This window comes from Carcharodon carcharias, chromosome 1, assembly GCF_017639515.1.
Source record: "Carcharodon carcharias isolate sCarCar2 chromosome 1, sCarCar2.pri, whole genome shotgun sequence".
Classification (NCBI taxonomy): Eukaryota; Metazoa; Chordata; class Chondrichthyes; order Lamniformes; family Lamnidae; genus Carcharodon; species Carcharodon carcharias.
In genome coordinates, this window is record NC_054467.1 from 33,726,484 (window position 1) to 33,741,180 (window position 14,697).

Sequence of the window (14,697 nt, forward strand, 5' to 3'; positions counted from 1 at the left end):
CCCAGACCCTGACCTGTTGAGCTCCTTGGGGGGAATTTTTCCAGCACTGGTTTGGAGGCAGGGGCTGGAAAAATTATAAAATAGTGCTTTGGACCAATTCACTGACGTTTCCTGCCTCTGGCTGGTTTTCCCAGGGAATGGCTGCGTGCCTGGAAATCAACCTGCTTGGCTGTGGCAAGAAGCCAATTACAGCCACAATAGCATCAATTAACTGTCATTTTCCTAGGGCAAAGGCAGTTTGCCGGAGACGCACAAGGCCCCTGCTGTGTGTGCAACGCTTGTCTCATTACAAAAGGTGAAAGCATGGTGTTAGGGTGGAGTGCCATGAAACGAGTATGCAGTGTTATCTTCAAATGAGTATATAGGTTTCAATTAGCATATTCACAGGCAAAAGCTTTCAAGTAGAAGCATTTCCCCTACAGACACTTCCACCTGGTTGTTCTGGGCATTAGGACATGTCTGCTAGTTCCAGCATTAGTTGTGCGTCTCCATGTTGTGGTGCTCTCTCCCTCTGTTCACCAGACCAGCACATACTATTTTTAGTAGGGCTGCCAGCCACCCTTCCCTCTGGTCCTTCCATGTCTGGCAGCAGCCTGGAGGTTGCTTCTTAATTGGCCATCTCCGGAAAGCTCACGCCCACTACCCTACCACTCCCTCTTCTGGATTCCCAACCCGGAATTATTCTCGATGCCAGGATCGGCATACTAATGACAAAATTTGATCCCTTGTCTTTCATTCGGATGCCTGACCCCAGCTCTGCCGCTTTCGCATGAGCTTTGGTTACAGTATCCACCTGGTGTAGCAGGCTAACACAATTATTCACATTACCGCAGTCCTGTAGGGATCTGGGTTACGACCTTAGTTTTAACCATCTTTAACAATGATTTGGATGAAGACATTGTTAGTACAATCCTTATACCTTTGTGGTATCAGCAAATTTATGTGGAAATTAGGATTTTGGGCAAAATACTTTGAAGGCTGATTTAGATATATTGGTGACTGGGCTTGGTGTCAAAGTCCTTATGTTGAAAATTTCAATGTACTAAGGCATTTGCATCATGGTAAATCTAGATTTGCTTGTCATGCTTGACTGCGGAACAGATAAGAGACCTACCTCATTCACAAAATACTTAACGTTCAGAGACAGTGTTATGGGGCTGTAGAGAAGGCAAATAGGTTATTTGGATAGTATAGCCTGAACAGTGAAATACAAAGCCACAAGAAATATTCTTTAGAAGTCACATGTGCAACTCTATATTAACTAGTATGCTTGGTTTTGTTCCACTCACCAGTCAGGGGAATATCAAAGCCTTGGAGGGAGTCCAAAGGAGGACCACCACATTGATCAATTCCTGGGTGACTTGTGTTTTTTGTATGATCTGTCATGAAAACATACTTCATGCCAAATATTATTTTTAATTCACCAGCTGGAAAACCTGAATTAAACTTTTAAAAACAGAGAAAAACCGAGACTAAGTGTGACTTGAACTCGTAGCCAAAGATGGCTACCCAATTTACACCACTGTACCCTCCGCATTCCAATCCATTGAGATGGAGACACCATGCCTGCGAAGACCCATCAAGGGCAATGATCTCAGGAGAAAATGAGTGACCCACTTATCCTGTCCCCATTAGCAAAATATCAAGGCAGTCACCTGGGTTATTCAACAGAGGGTTCCCAAACATGAAATCATCAAACTACAATGGAATTACACTTTACATCCAATCACTTGAAGAATGGAACCCTGGCTGAGAGAGGAGATTCCAAATATGCACTGATTAAGTTACATGGGGAATATACTGGTAATGACCATGTTTGAATCACTGGTGATGGCCATGAGACACACGACCCTTTGTGTGTTTTAGCTTCTGCTTTCTTTGCAATAAGAGAAAAAGCAGCTGACAAGCTCTCGAGGGACGATCCAAGCGGGGTCCCTTCTTCCTCCCTCTCTCTCTCCAACCTATCTTTCAAGCTTCGAACCCTGTTTGCTGATCATGAACACCCAGGGATGCCCCTTGTGCAAACAGGGACTCCTTGAAGGAAATAAAGCTGAGCTCTTTATTAAACCTCAAGAAAACCTGTCTTGGCTGTGCATTCAATGATCACAGCACATAAATAGTTAAACATGCACTGAATTGGTAGTATATCTTTTTGAGAAAATTCTGTTGCGGTCAAATGAGGAGAGGGAAAAGTCACCCCCTCCCCCTCCCCGCGCGCACGCGCGCAATGTATTTTGAATCCTGCTGTGAAGGACGCAGAAGATTACGTATGGGTCAGGAAAGGAATTCAGTCCATATTATTTCATGCATCCAGAATCTGATTCATTCTTTGCCACTCCGCCCCCTCTCAATCCAGTGTATTATAGCACCAATTGCTTATTAAATGATTCCAGGGTTACTGTGTTCTCAGTCTTCACAGAAGTCTATTCCAAGCATTGATTACTTTCTCAGAGAGAAAAAGTCCTTGTATCAACCCTAAAATTACCTTCTGCTAGTTGAAACTTGTGTCCTCTTTTTCTACTCTCAATCTGATTTGAAGTTGTATTCTTGTAATCTAGATTGATGTTTTTGTATTGTTAACTTATTTACTTATTTAGAATTTCACCCCAGGCATCTCTATTCCAATGGTGAAAAGCTCAAGTCACACAAGTTTTTCCTCGCAGCTCAGATCTTTGATACTAGTGATTAACCTCATAGCAATTTACTGCACTCTCTCCAGTGCTTGAATGTATTCCTTTTTCATGATGCCTAGAGCCTGACATAGTATACAGTGTGTACTTTGACCAGAGCTTCCTCTGACTTATGTTCTACTATATTGTTAACATTCTTCTGGATTGTTCATTGCTTCTCTGCATTGGCTGGACCTGTTGAGCATCACGTCTACCAAGACTCAAGTCACAGGTCCCTTTCAGCTTCATCCTTAACTACTCTAACATGATTTATGGAGTATTTCAACCATTTTTACTTTTCTGTGTGCAATTCTTTGTCTGTATTCAATTTCATCAGGCCCACTCATCCTTGTTTAACTTATTTTGTAATTTCTGAGCTATCTTCAGGAATTCCACATCTTCCAAATTTGACATCATCGGCAAATTTAACCAATATAAATTGATAATTTGAATTCAAGATATCAAAGTAACTTAGAAATAGTAGTTGCTCCTAACATTCAGCCTTAGGACTTCCTCTTGCTATGAGATTACTGCCCTTCGATGAGTTTCTTAATCTTCCCTTGAATCCACATGGCTTTGAGTTTAGCTAGCCATTCATGGGCCAGGATTTTGCGCTGAGCAAGCAGGTGTGCGCCTGACCCGCTCAAGTGTAAAACGATGTGTGATGACATCAGGTGAGTGTCCCAATGTGACAAACCTTTGTACAAGTAATTTTACTATGTTAAAAAGGAAATAGAGGTAATCAATATAGGGTCAGGCTTGTTGAGTTTGAGCTTGCTGGTCCCATGGGGGCGTGTTTGGGGGCGGGGGGGGGTGGGTGGCGAGTGGCACAGTGGTAGATTTTAATGTGAGCAATATCATTCACATGATATTTCGGTCAGCTGGCACGTGTGGGAGTTGGCAGCACGCCCGCAGACAATTAAAAGGCATATTAGGGCCATTAACAATCTAACTGATTTAAATTTGGTGAAAAGGCCAGGCGGCCTTTGCATTTTTCGTGAAATTTCATCCACGGGATGAGGTTAGATTTTAATGTGAGCAAGCATGTGGGTTGGATGCAGCTAGAGTTAAGACCTGGAAAAATAGGTCTGTGTTGGGAAGCCAGCTCTAACATGCTAACTTCTGCATTTAACTCAATGCATTAGGCTGCACACACTTGATCCCTTTAACGGAGACAGGTTGTCAGCTTCAATATATTAATTGCTCGATTACAATGATATTAATGTGGCTTTTGCAAATGAATTGTGGGTGCATGGAATTCCTGGAACACAACAGTGAAAGTCGGGTGAGAAATACAGTGGCAACTGAGGGCACTGATGACACAATGCGACAGGGAAATTTTTAAAAATTCATTTACGGGATGTAGGCGTTGCTGGCTAGGCCAGCATTTATTGCCCATCCCTAATTGACCTTGAGAAGGTGGTGGTGAGCTGCCTTCTTGTATGGCTGCAGTCCATATGGTGTAGGCATATCCAGTGTTGTAAGGGAGCGAGTTCCAGGATTTTGATCCTGTGACAGTGAAAGAACTGTGATATATTTCCAAGTCAGGATGGTGAGTGGCTTGGAGGGGAACTTCCAGGTGGTGGTATTCCCATGTGTCTGACGCCCTTGTTCTTCTAAGCTGGCAGTGGTCGTGTGTTTGGAAGGTGTTGTCTAAGGAGCCTTGGTGAGTACCTGCAGTGCACCTTATAGATAATACACATTGCTGTCATTGTTCATCAGTGGTGGAGGGAGTGAATGTTTGTGGATGGGGTCCCAATAAAGCTGGCTTTGTCCTGGATAGTGTCAAGCTTCTTGAGTGTTGTTAGAGCTGCAGTCATCCAGGCAAGTGGAGAGTATTCCATCACTCTCCTGACTTGTGCTTTGCAGATGACAGACAGGCTTTGGGGAGCCAGGAGGCGAGTTATTCACCACAAGATTACTAGCCTTTGACCTGCTCTTGTAGCCACAATATTTGTATGGCCAGTCCAGCTCAGCTTCTGGTCAGTGGTAACCCCCAGGATATTGATAGTGGAGGATTCAGCAATGGTCATGCCATTGAAGGTCAAGGGGTGATGGTTAGATTCTCTCTTGATGGCATTTGTATAGCCAGAATGTTACTTGACATTTGTCAGTCCAAGCCTGGATATTGTCCAGATCTTGCTGCTTTTGAACATAGACTGCTTCAAGTATCCATGGAGTTGCGAACAGTTCTGAACATTGCGCAATCAACAGCAAACATCCCCACTTCCGGAAGGAAGGTCTAAATACACCTCACAGCTGTTTTCTTGTCTGCTTTGTGTGAATGACTTCACTGAAAATACTTGTGCCAGGAGGTTACTTTTGGTGGTGTCTATAGAGTAAACATGACCATACCCATAAACCTCATGCAGGCTGACATCTCACCAAATGGTAGGGAAACCCAGAAATATGGTAATATAGTGTTTGCATTTAATCGTCACCGACAGGCATGCTGCACTTACTTTCAGGCTTCCCATGCACTACTAGATCCCACCTACTGCTCCCAACATGCCGCAACGTTAAAATCCAGCTCTTTGTATTTGTTTCACGTGCCCAGCATTAATATTTAAAAGGTTGTCTTCTACTGAAATATAACAAATTTCTTGCTCCAACACATTTATTTTCTTTCTTTAAAAAGTTTCTTTGAAGTTAGCTCTTTTAAAGTTCAAGACTTTAAAGCATCAAAGCTCCTCATCTCTGGTGTAACCGAATCCCAGCTTGTTTTAAATTTGCAGTGACTTTACCCTTGGTTTGCATGATTTAATTTTCATGAGCTATTTAAGAATGCTAGATTAAGATGAGCACTGGCTCTAATGGCTGGCTTTGCACACGAGTCATGGAACAGTCATGCATTACATTTACCAACTTTAATTCCAAACCTCCTGAGAATCCAATTCATGTTCGATTGGTTGAAGTTTTTGATGCCATTTTTCAAAAACACTATCTCTTCACAGAGCAATCTATCCTCCTTGTGCTGACCTGGTGCTCTTTAGCAAATCACAAGCATTAGCCTGGATCTTGTTCCCATTGGAAATTTCTATTCTAAAGTAGCTCTTTATGTACCTTACTTCCTCCCATAGGATCAACTTATTTTATGTTCTATTTGACCCTGACATATATGTCATTGCCTCCTCTTCTGTCCCTTCTGCATACTCTATACCTGTGAATGTTAAATTCATTTCCATCCCATGGGTTTAACCATATTTCTGATATTTCCACTATCCTGTTCCTGATTGTCACAAACAGTTCCACATTTTATTTCAGCTGTTTCTTACATTCAAGTTTAATCATTTTAATTTGATTTTCTTCCTTTCCCGCCCCAGACGAAGATACATTTCTGGATTACTGTATTCACATCCACCTGTTGACTACCCTCTACCCTACTATCTTTCCCATCTGGAATCCAGTTACTTGTCCTCCCTCCCTCTCTTTTCCCCACTCTAAACACCTCCATCTATTTTTCACACTGAAAATGTTCCCAATTGCTTTGTTTTGTCATCAGAAAGGCAGCCTTTATTTACCACCTCAACTCTATTGGTGAACTCTCTCCTTTCCTAAACATCGAAAGGTCAATTTTCAATGACTCCTTCAGGTGCTGAAGAGCCTCCAAGGTGGCCAAGATGGGATCCTGTGCTGAAATGCTGGCTTAACCTGCATTGACAGCAAGATGTTACCTTGGTAAAGGAGTTGAAGTGTCTGCTTGGAATGACTGCCTGGAAGATCTTTAAGGAGTTGACTGCCACTTAAAAATTCTGCTTGCGCTCAGTGAGGCTGCAGGCATTTTGAAGACTGGTGCCTGTCCCAGTGCCCTCTCCTAACAGCAGCTGGAGTTTCTGGTCAATGGTAACCCCTCAGGATGTTGAAGATGGGGGATTCGGTGAAGGTAATGACATTAAATACCAAGTGTAGATGGTTAGGTTCTCTCTTGTTGGTGGAGATGGTCATTGCCACTTATTAGCCTAAGCCTGAATGTTGTCCAGAATGCTGCACGTGAATATAACTGCTTCATTATCTCAGGAACTGTGAATGGAACTGAACATTGTGCAATCGTCAGTGAATATTCCCATTTCTGACCTTATGATGAAAGGAAGATCATTGATGAAGCAGCTGAAGATGGCTGAGCCTAGGACACTACCCTGAGGAACTCCTGCAGTGATGTCCTGGGACTGAGATAATTGACCTTCAAAAACCACAACCATCTTCCTTTGTCCTTGATATGATTCCAATCAGGAGACAGTTTTCTCCTGATTCTCACGAATTTCAATTTTACTAGGACTCCTTGATGCCACATTCGGTCAAATACTACCTTGATGTCAAGGGCAGTCCCTCTAACCTCACCTCTGGAATTCAGCTCTGCTGTCCATTTTTGGGCTAAGGCTGTAATAAGGACAGAAGCAGAGTGGTCGTGACCAAAGTGAATGGCTTCCTACGCCTATCAGGACTCACCTTAAGTTCCCAATTACCAACGGAATGCTCAGTTTCTATTTCTAATATTTTATTCAGCGTTGGGATTGCCTATTTAAATTCGGCAGGACTTGAAGGCAACTAACCTTACTGTGCCATTTCCTAATTGGTGGATTTAAGGTTTACCACCATTGAGTGTGCAGCAGTGATAAAAGATCTAAACAAATGTTCTGAGGTGCCAAATTCAGAGAACCTAGCAGTATGTAAAACGCTGAAACACAAACAAATCTGCAGGCATGGTGTGTTATCCTGACCCTGTTTGCTCAAGTCCTGAAGTGCTCCATCCTATTCACCTGTAGAGGTGATCAGACTTACTGGTCCATTCATCAAGTTCCTTGCAGGAATTATGTTGCCCATGTGTCGCATCATCCACTCTCAGACAGGCAATCCCATGGGCCAAGCATTAAAAACAAAAAAAAAAATCAGAGGAAAAACAATCAGGAAAATATATGAAAAAAACCTCTGGGAAGTTCTTTTTTTTTATATTCGTGCATGGGATGTGGGTGTAACTGGCTAGGCCAACATTTATTGTCCATCCCTAATTGCCCTTGTTTAGGGGGCATTTAGGAGTCAACCACATTGTTGCGGGTCTGGCGTCACATGTAGGCCAGACCAGATAAGGACAGCAGATTTTCTTCCCCAAAGGACATTAGTGAACCAGATGGGTTTTTACGACAATCGACAATGGTTTCATGGTCATCATTAGACTTTTAATTCCAGATCTTTATTGAATTCAAATTCCACCATCTGTCATGGTGGGATTTGAACCCACCATGAGCATTACCCTGGGTCTCTGGATTACCAGCCTAGGGACAATACCACTATGTCACCACGATCCCAAGTGAGAATTCTTGAGAATATTCTAATGAGAGGATATCAGGATTGAGGACATCCTGAAACGCCGATTTCTCTTTCCACAGTTGCCACTTGGCCTGCTGAGTATTTCCAGGATTTTCTGTTTTTATTTCAAATTTCTAGAAAAATACTGCAGATGCTTTTTTACCTGGGAAATTCTTCTCTGATCCCCAAAGACAAGCAAGCTCCAGGATGGGGGGTGCATGGGTGAATTCGCCCTCAATGTCATGAATAGCCCACAATAAAGCAAGGATGGGGGAGAAAATCTCAAAAGGTAAGCCCCCCCCCAACCCCCACAAAGTGCAATATTATCTTACATTATGGCTCCTCCGGGGTTAAACAGTTCCAGCCGCAGGCATCTTGTTGACAATGGGATAACATGCAGAGTTTGATTGGAAAAGCAGGGAGCATGGGCAAGACAGATATCATGACACAGCAGATGGTAAAGGCTGCGTTGTTCAAATCTCAGAGGGAAACTTGAAACAACTGTCATAACCCATTTTCACAATTTGTATGTTTCGAGATGCAGGCTTTGAATTCAGTAGTAATAAGACCACCAAGTCTCAAGAGGTTTTTTATAGAACTAAATTAAATGTTTATTAATACAAGAAAGATTGTAAGCACATACATATGTCTACAAAATTACTACTATGATAACTACAAAAATCACCTAATTAATCTGACTCTCAATTACACCCCTGGTAAGGCAGCAGTAAAACTCATAGATCTAACAGACATCTGGCAAAGCCACCCTGGACAGTCACATTCAAAATGAGTTTCTTTCAGCTCTGGGTCCTTGCAGACAGACTTGAGGCTTACAGGCTGGAGGATTCTCACTCTTGTTGGATCTTAAAATGCCTTTACCTTTCACACAATCTCCTTTCTCCTTTATACATATCTTTCTCTCTGAATGTAAATTTTCCATTGTATCACTAGGCTTTTAACTTTACTTCTCCTAACAATAAATTCCTTTCATCCCACCAATTTATTAGTAAGCTGAGAAAAAAAAATAACCTCATTGCTTGGCGTCTTCTAACTAGGTGTAAGATTTCACCTGCAGTCTTGAATGGTTTCTTTTAACAAATGCAAATTTACACTTTACCTTCTACCCTCCTTACAATTACCTAATTAACATCTCAAAACTACTTTACACCGAAGCACCCAGACTAGCTGGCTTTAATCCAGTTAAGACCCATACATAGACACAGACTGCACTGGAACTCTATTTTAAAATAATTTCCAATAACATTATTTTATCTTCTCGACACAGAATCTGAGAGTTGCTCCTCCTACCACAAATTCTCTCTCTCCAACTCTTGCTGTTCTGCAGGGACAGAATCTATGATTGGAGGAGCAGCAAGGGTGGGAGAGAGGGAACCTATGATTTGGAGGTCGAGGAGCAGTTATTTTGGCCTGTCCCACTGCTGCCTTGCAGGAGACTTCCAGCTGTTTTGAACAGCCTTGGTTCCATCAACTCCAATTTTAATTCAGTGAGCCAGTCAATCTTCTACTTAATTTCTACACAGGATGTCAAGGCCAAGTGCAGCATTCAAGTCCAGCACTTAGAGGCGAGGGAATCATTGGGCTAAAGAAACAAGAGACAGATGTGAGGAGCAAGCGGGATAGAAGGGTAGGTGCCATGACATCACAGGGGTCAGGGGCCATATAATGATATTGGTGAGAGTGACTGGAATTGAGTAGACTTCGAGAAGAAGGCTGCCTCCTGTAACAACCTAATGGTCCACTAATCGGGAATCCACCTATTTGTATCTTGACAGGGCATGTTATAACATAGTCGGCAATGAAATGGAGAGGGTCGTTACCCTGAGGCTATCAACACAGATTGAGAGAGATGCACTAGCCAGAGAACTGGAATTGATTCACAATGGGGATGAACCCATTGTGGTAAATAGAAAGTAGGTGAGCTTCAGGCATGTACACTAGGATATTTCGCAGTCTTCTTGTGTGCCCTTGCAATGAAGATCAAGGCTAACATCGACACGGCTGTTTGGCAGCAAGAGGCCAAAGACATTTTGAATGTCGCCTTGGATTAGTTAGGTCTAAGGCATTTAAAGCTGATGTCACTGTGTAGTCAGAATTTGCAGGAGAAAGGAGAGACATCCTGCCCTTTTCAAAATGGAAAATATTGTCAAGTGCAACAGCCAGCAGAGGGAGAGAGCCTGTCCCAATTTAATTTCCCTGTAATCTTGTGATGGTGTTAGTTGGGGAGGATGTTTTAGTGCATTATTGTGAATTTGGAATTGTATTTAGGTGCTGAGCAGAAACTTTTCAGATGGCAGGCAATCTTAGCTCATGGATGATGACACCTTTCCCACTGAAGCTTCCCTGCCTACGATGTAAATAATGCACCAAGGTCGTGTCTTGTTGTATGGACTTCATCCTATAATACATGTAAAGCTGAAAAGTTGAAATGATGCAGTCACTTTAGAGCCCCCAAAACTCAAAAAATAACCCCCAAAAATCAAAATGTAGCCTTCAAGAAAATCTAAATGGAGCCCTAGAGGGAAAAAACTTATTTTGACCCCTGCTTCACAGGACATAAAGGACATTCATCTTGGCGACATATTAAAATGTATTTTCCAGCTGCTATCTGGCGCTAAAAAGCATCTAATTAGAAATTATATAAGGCATCGAGGAGAGATGCAATTTCTAAGCCATTAATCCCTTTGCTGGGTTTTTAGCTTATTCAAATTCTGTTTGTTCAAGCCAATCGACCAGAAGCTGTTTCATTCATCAATGTAGGGGCATCAGACCAGGGCCATCCCTAGAGGGATGCGGGGATCAGGACACATCACACTGTGTGGGTCCTCCGTAACATTTTTAGACAAGTTTCCTCTGATGGCTGGGCCCCTGAGCGTGTGTATGAAGAGGAGCATCAGCAGCATCCCAGCTACTGAGCACTTGGTTACAAGCACGTAATACACTATTGACTGTGATAACTGTGTCATATGTAAAACTACACCTTGCTTCCAAGGCTGAACATAATTGTTGGCTCTCCTTTTGTTAAGGAGAAATCCATGATCTCTATGGGATTCTGTTATAACATTTTGACTAACACACCCTAACTGGAAAAAACTTTTAAGGGTGGAATTTTCCAGCCTTCACGCTGGCAGGATCTTCTGGTTCCGCCAATGTTAATGAAGATTTCATTGGCCTCCTGGCCCCCCCACAGGAAGATTGGAAAATTCTGGCCTAAACATTGGAGTGAAGACATTCACTGCGTTCAACTTCTTTAAAAAGTACAAGCTCAATGCAATAAATAATGCGACTTAAATGACTGTCCATCTTCCAACGTTAAGCAAATGTTAGTTGCAAATGCGTACTGGGAGGAAAATAAAATAAACAGAGGGTTTAAATTACCTGTGACTAAAAATAAACACAGCAAGTGAGTGACCCCCAGGTTGGACGCTATGCGCTATATGCTGGCTATAAAGATGTTAACTGTTTCAGAAACTTCATCTTGCCCCTCTGTGCTGAATGAGAATTGAAATAAAAGCTGCTCCACTGCTGCCGCCTAGATCAGCACTGCAGTCTCCAAGGATGATGGACGGTGCTGAACCCACACTGCGCTTCTGGTGGCCCAGCCCGCCGCCTTGGCAGGGATTTATCCCAGTTCATGTGGTTTTAATCTGCTTTCTCTTCCACCCTTTTATGAGTTTTGGAGAGGGGATACCTGTTACATTTATTCGCTTATATCCAACAGTAACCACTCATCTTGAACTTAAAGTGCGAGAGACCTCAAATCAGCTGGTATGTACTACAAACTATTACATCTGACACCATGATGTCAAAGTGTGAGGCCTGGGGCGGTCACTCCGATTCGCCATACCCAAGGGACGGCTCTGTGTCAGGCATTGTCATCATTCCTTTCTTTGTTTCATTCTTGATGAAGGTGAGAGAATTCCACAAGCAAGAGGTTTGCATGTGTACCACCAGAGACTGAACTTGGAGATAACGAGAGAAGTTTTCAGGAGTTGGGAGTGTAAATTGTGCTGCATAATATTTTTCAACATCTTGGGCAGTGATTTCTGTCTAATTGAGGTAGTCTCATGATACAGCATTTTCCTCATTTAAAATGACAAGAATGTCATGAGCATGCTATTCTTTTGTCACTAAGCAATTTATCAATAATCCATTTCTGCCCTAGAAAAATGCACATTTTGCTTCATACGTGGTTTTGCTGCTTATGGAAATTTGGTTGTCAAGATGTTCAACAACAGGTAATTTTGCTGGGGGGTGGGGGAAGCGCAGGCAGAGTTTGAGAGACGGAATAGTTTTACTGCTGGATCAGCTTTGTTAATACTCAAAATATTATCTTGCCTCCCAAAAGAACCTCCCCAAAATAATGATTTAGTCCAGTATCTCATTCCAGTTTGTGAGAGCAACAATTCAGTTGCTGCTGGGTTTCTAAGAATGATCAGTGAAATAGGATTTTAAAAAGATATGGAACTACTCTTTACCTACAATGCCTACATTTCTACAGCCACAAAATCTGTTTGTTAAAACGCAGAGGGAAGAATTTGACATCTGGAAAAAAAAATTTCTTCTGTAGTCTTTGACATATTTTGAGCTCCAGAGAAAATGTCTTTGAAACTTTGTGAAATACAGAAAGATTGTTCTACAGTCTACCCATTACATTGAAATACAGTTCTGTATAATTAACATTTCTGGTGCATCTGGTTTAATTTTTCATACATGATGCAATTTGGTGAAGCTTTCAGAATATTGGAATGTTTTTAGAATGCATTGCCATAATTTGAATTTAATTTTCAAATAAATTGTAGAATGATCAATTCATTGAATTTTCAAATATTGATCTAAACCCCTGCCGTGTTCCCAATTAGTGTCATTAAAGTTGAACATCATTGTTAGGGTTCTTTTTATCTCAATACATTTATTTATAACACTACTCTTTTTATGTCCTGTTATAGATGCAGTTAAGCCATCGAATCCCTCTGGTAATGCTGGTACTGAGGTACCTCTTTCAGTACAGCCTTCTGTACGGCCAGCAGTTTGCATGGGCTCGCTACCTCCCCCCTATCAGCCGATCAGCGTGCGACATTTAGAATCGTTATCCAGTCAGGAAGATCCACAGGATTATCTGTGGTTAGCCAACTGTGAAAGTAAAAAGCCTGAACCTGCCAGGTAAGATGAGTGCTTGGGAAGAGTTTCAGTTTCATTTATGAACTCCATTAGTGCTACACTGCTTAATCTGAAGAGTTTTTTTCTAATGTCCTGACACAACTTCACAGTTTGTATAAATGGAATGTTATTCATTTGAAATAGGAATAGAAGTTGTACGTTTTGTCAGTGGTTGTCGACTGTCTTGATTTGAAGTGATTTTTTAAAAAAATTCTTCGTATGAAAGGCTACTCATTTTGTGTGGTTTGGAATTGAGTTTTCAGTTGATTTAGGCTTGAGGACAGGGTAAGCTCCTCAATGTTGCATTTTGACCAACGACATCATGATTGTTTCTTTGATGCTGATCACTTGCAGTGTTGTAGGAAATATTGATTATTATTGTCTAGGGATGCTGCAAAATTGACAGAGTTGATTGTGCCCTGTTTTTATTGATGAATTCAGTTTGTTGCCTGGCTAACTTACATAAATGTGTGATAGTGACCAATGTGACAAAGTTGAAAATATGAGAATGGTGTTTGCTTGATTAATGGACAAGGAAACTAAGAGGTGAAACTGCCCTCTCCTGGCCTCTGTTCAGTTTTTGCATCTTTGAAGCTATTACCCCCAAGCTCTGTCTTTTTTCCAAAATCTCTTGCTCTGTTGATTACCTGATTTCCTTCAGTCTTTAATTCTCTCCTTTTCATCAAACTTATAACCTGTATATTTTTTTTAAATGAAGAGGTCATTAACTACTTATTAGAATCACATTGTCACGGAAACCAAAGTATTTTAAAAGTGCTTCATTCTAATTTTGTCTGCCTGGCAGTACAAAACAAAGCAACTCTTTCATCTGAAATTGCACAAACTTATTGGTAAAAATGGTCTCCAGATGAAAACCTGCACACAACAATACTATCCTGTTTTTCATTGGAATCCATATCTACACAGGCATGAAAAGACTTATCCCATCTAGATTTGCAAATGTCAGTAAACAAAACAGATTAGAAGTAGGACGTGCCACCAATCTAGCTCCCTTTCAAAGCTACAATAATTACCACATATAAAAGGAAACCCCTGGAGCACTTAGTCGTCTTCTTTGTGTTATTCGGCCTTCAAGGTGAAAATGATATTGTTCGTCATCTGGGATGTTTGGTATGGCTCCAGTGGGTACATAGGTGACTGCTAAGGCCAACCTGCGCCGGAAGGTTCTGCTGCAAATAGGACAGGATACTGTAGACGATTGAGTTTTGGATGAGTTGCTGGCTTGGGATTTCCTCCTTGTGTTTTCTCTTTGCGTCTGATATGCACTTGCTTTCAAAGGAGGCCACACTATTTTTTGTTTGGTTACACCAGGTGCAGCAACCCAGGATGAGCTTCTCCAGGGACTCAGTCAATATCAAAACTCCTAAGTGAAACACTTCCTTTGTAGCACTTCCTTTGACTGGCATGAGACCGCACCCCAGGCTCGAGTTTTCCATAGTATTGTCAAACGTTCTGGCTAAGTGACCAGCAGAACTCAGTTGTGACTATCTCAATATGATGCTGTTGCTTGGCATGCTAGCTTGGA

General features: G+C 41.8%; 1 protein-coding gene across 8 annotated transcripts in view; it reads left to right on the forward strand.

Moving 5' to 3' along the window:
* gab1 (GRB2-associated binding protein 1) overlaps window positions 1–14,697 on the forward strand; it is a 222,751-nt gene that overhangs the window by 162,461 nt on the left and 45,593 nt on the right. For 7 of the 8 annotated variants that reach the window (XM_041190745.1, XM_041190706.1, XM_041190770.1 and 4 more), the window contains exon 3: window positions 12,941–13,154. In XM_041190745.1, coding sequence (XP_041046679.1) covers window positions 12,941–13,154 — 214 coding nt within the window. Of the gene's footprint in view, window positions 1–9,529; window positions 9,619–12,940; window positions 13,155–14,697 lie in introns of those variants that run through there. The other variant, XM_041190761.1, reaches the window with a different exon arrangement.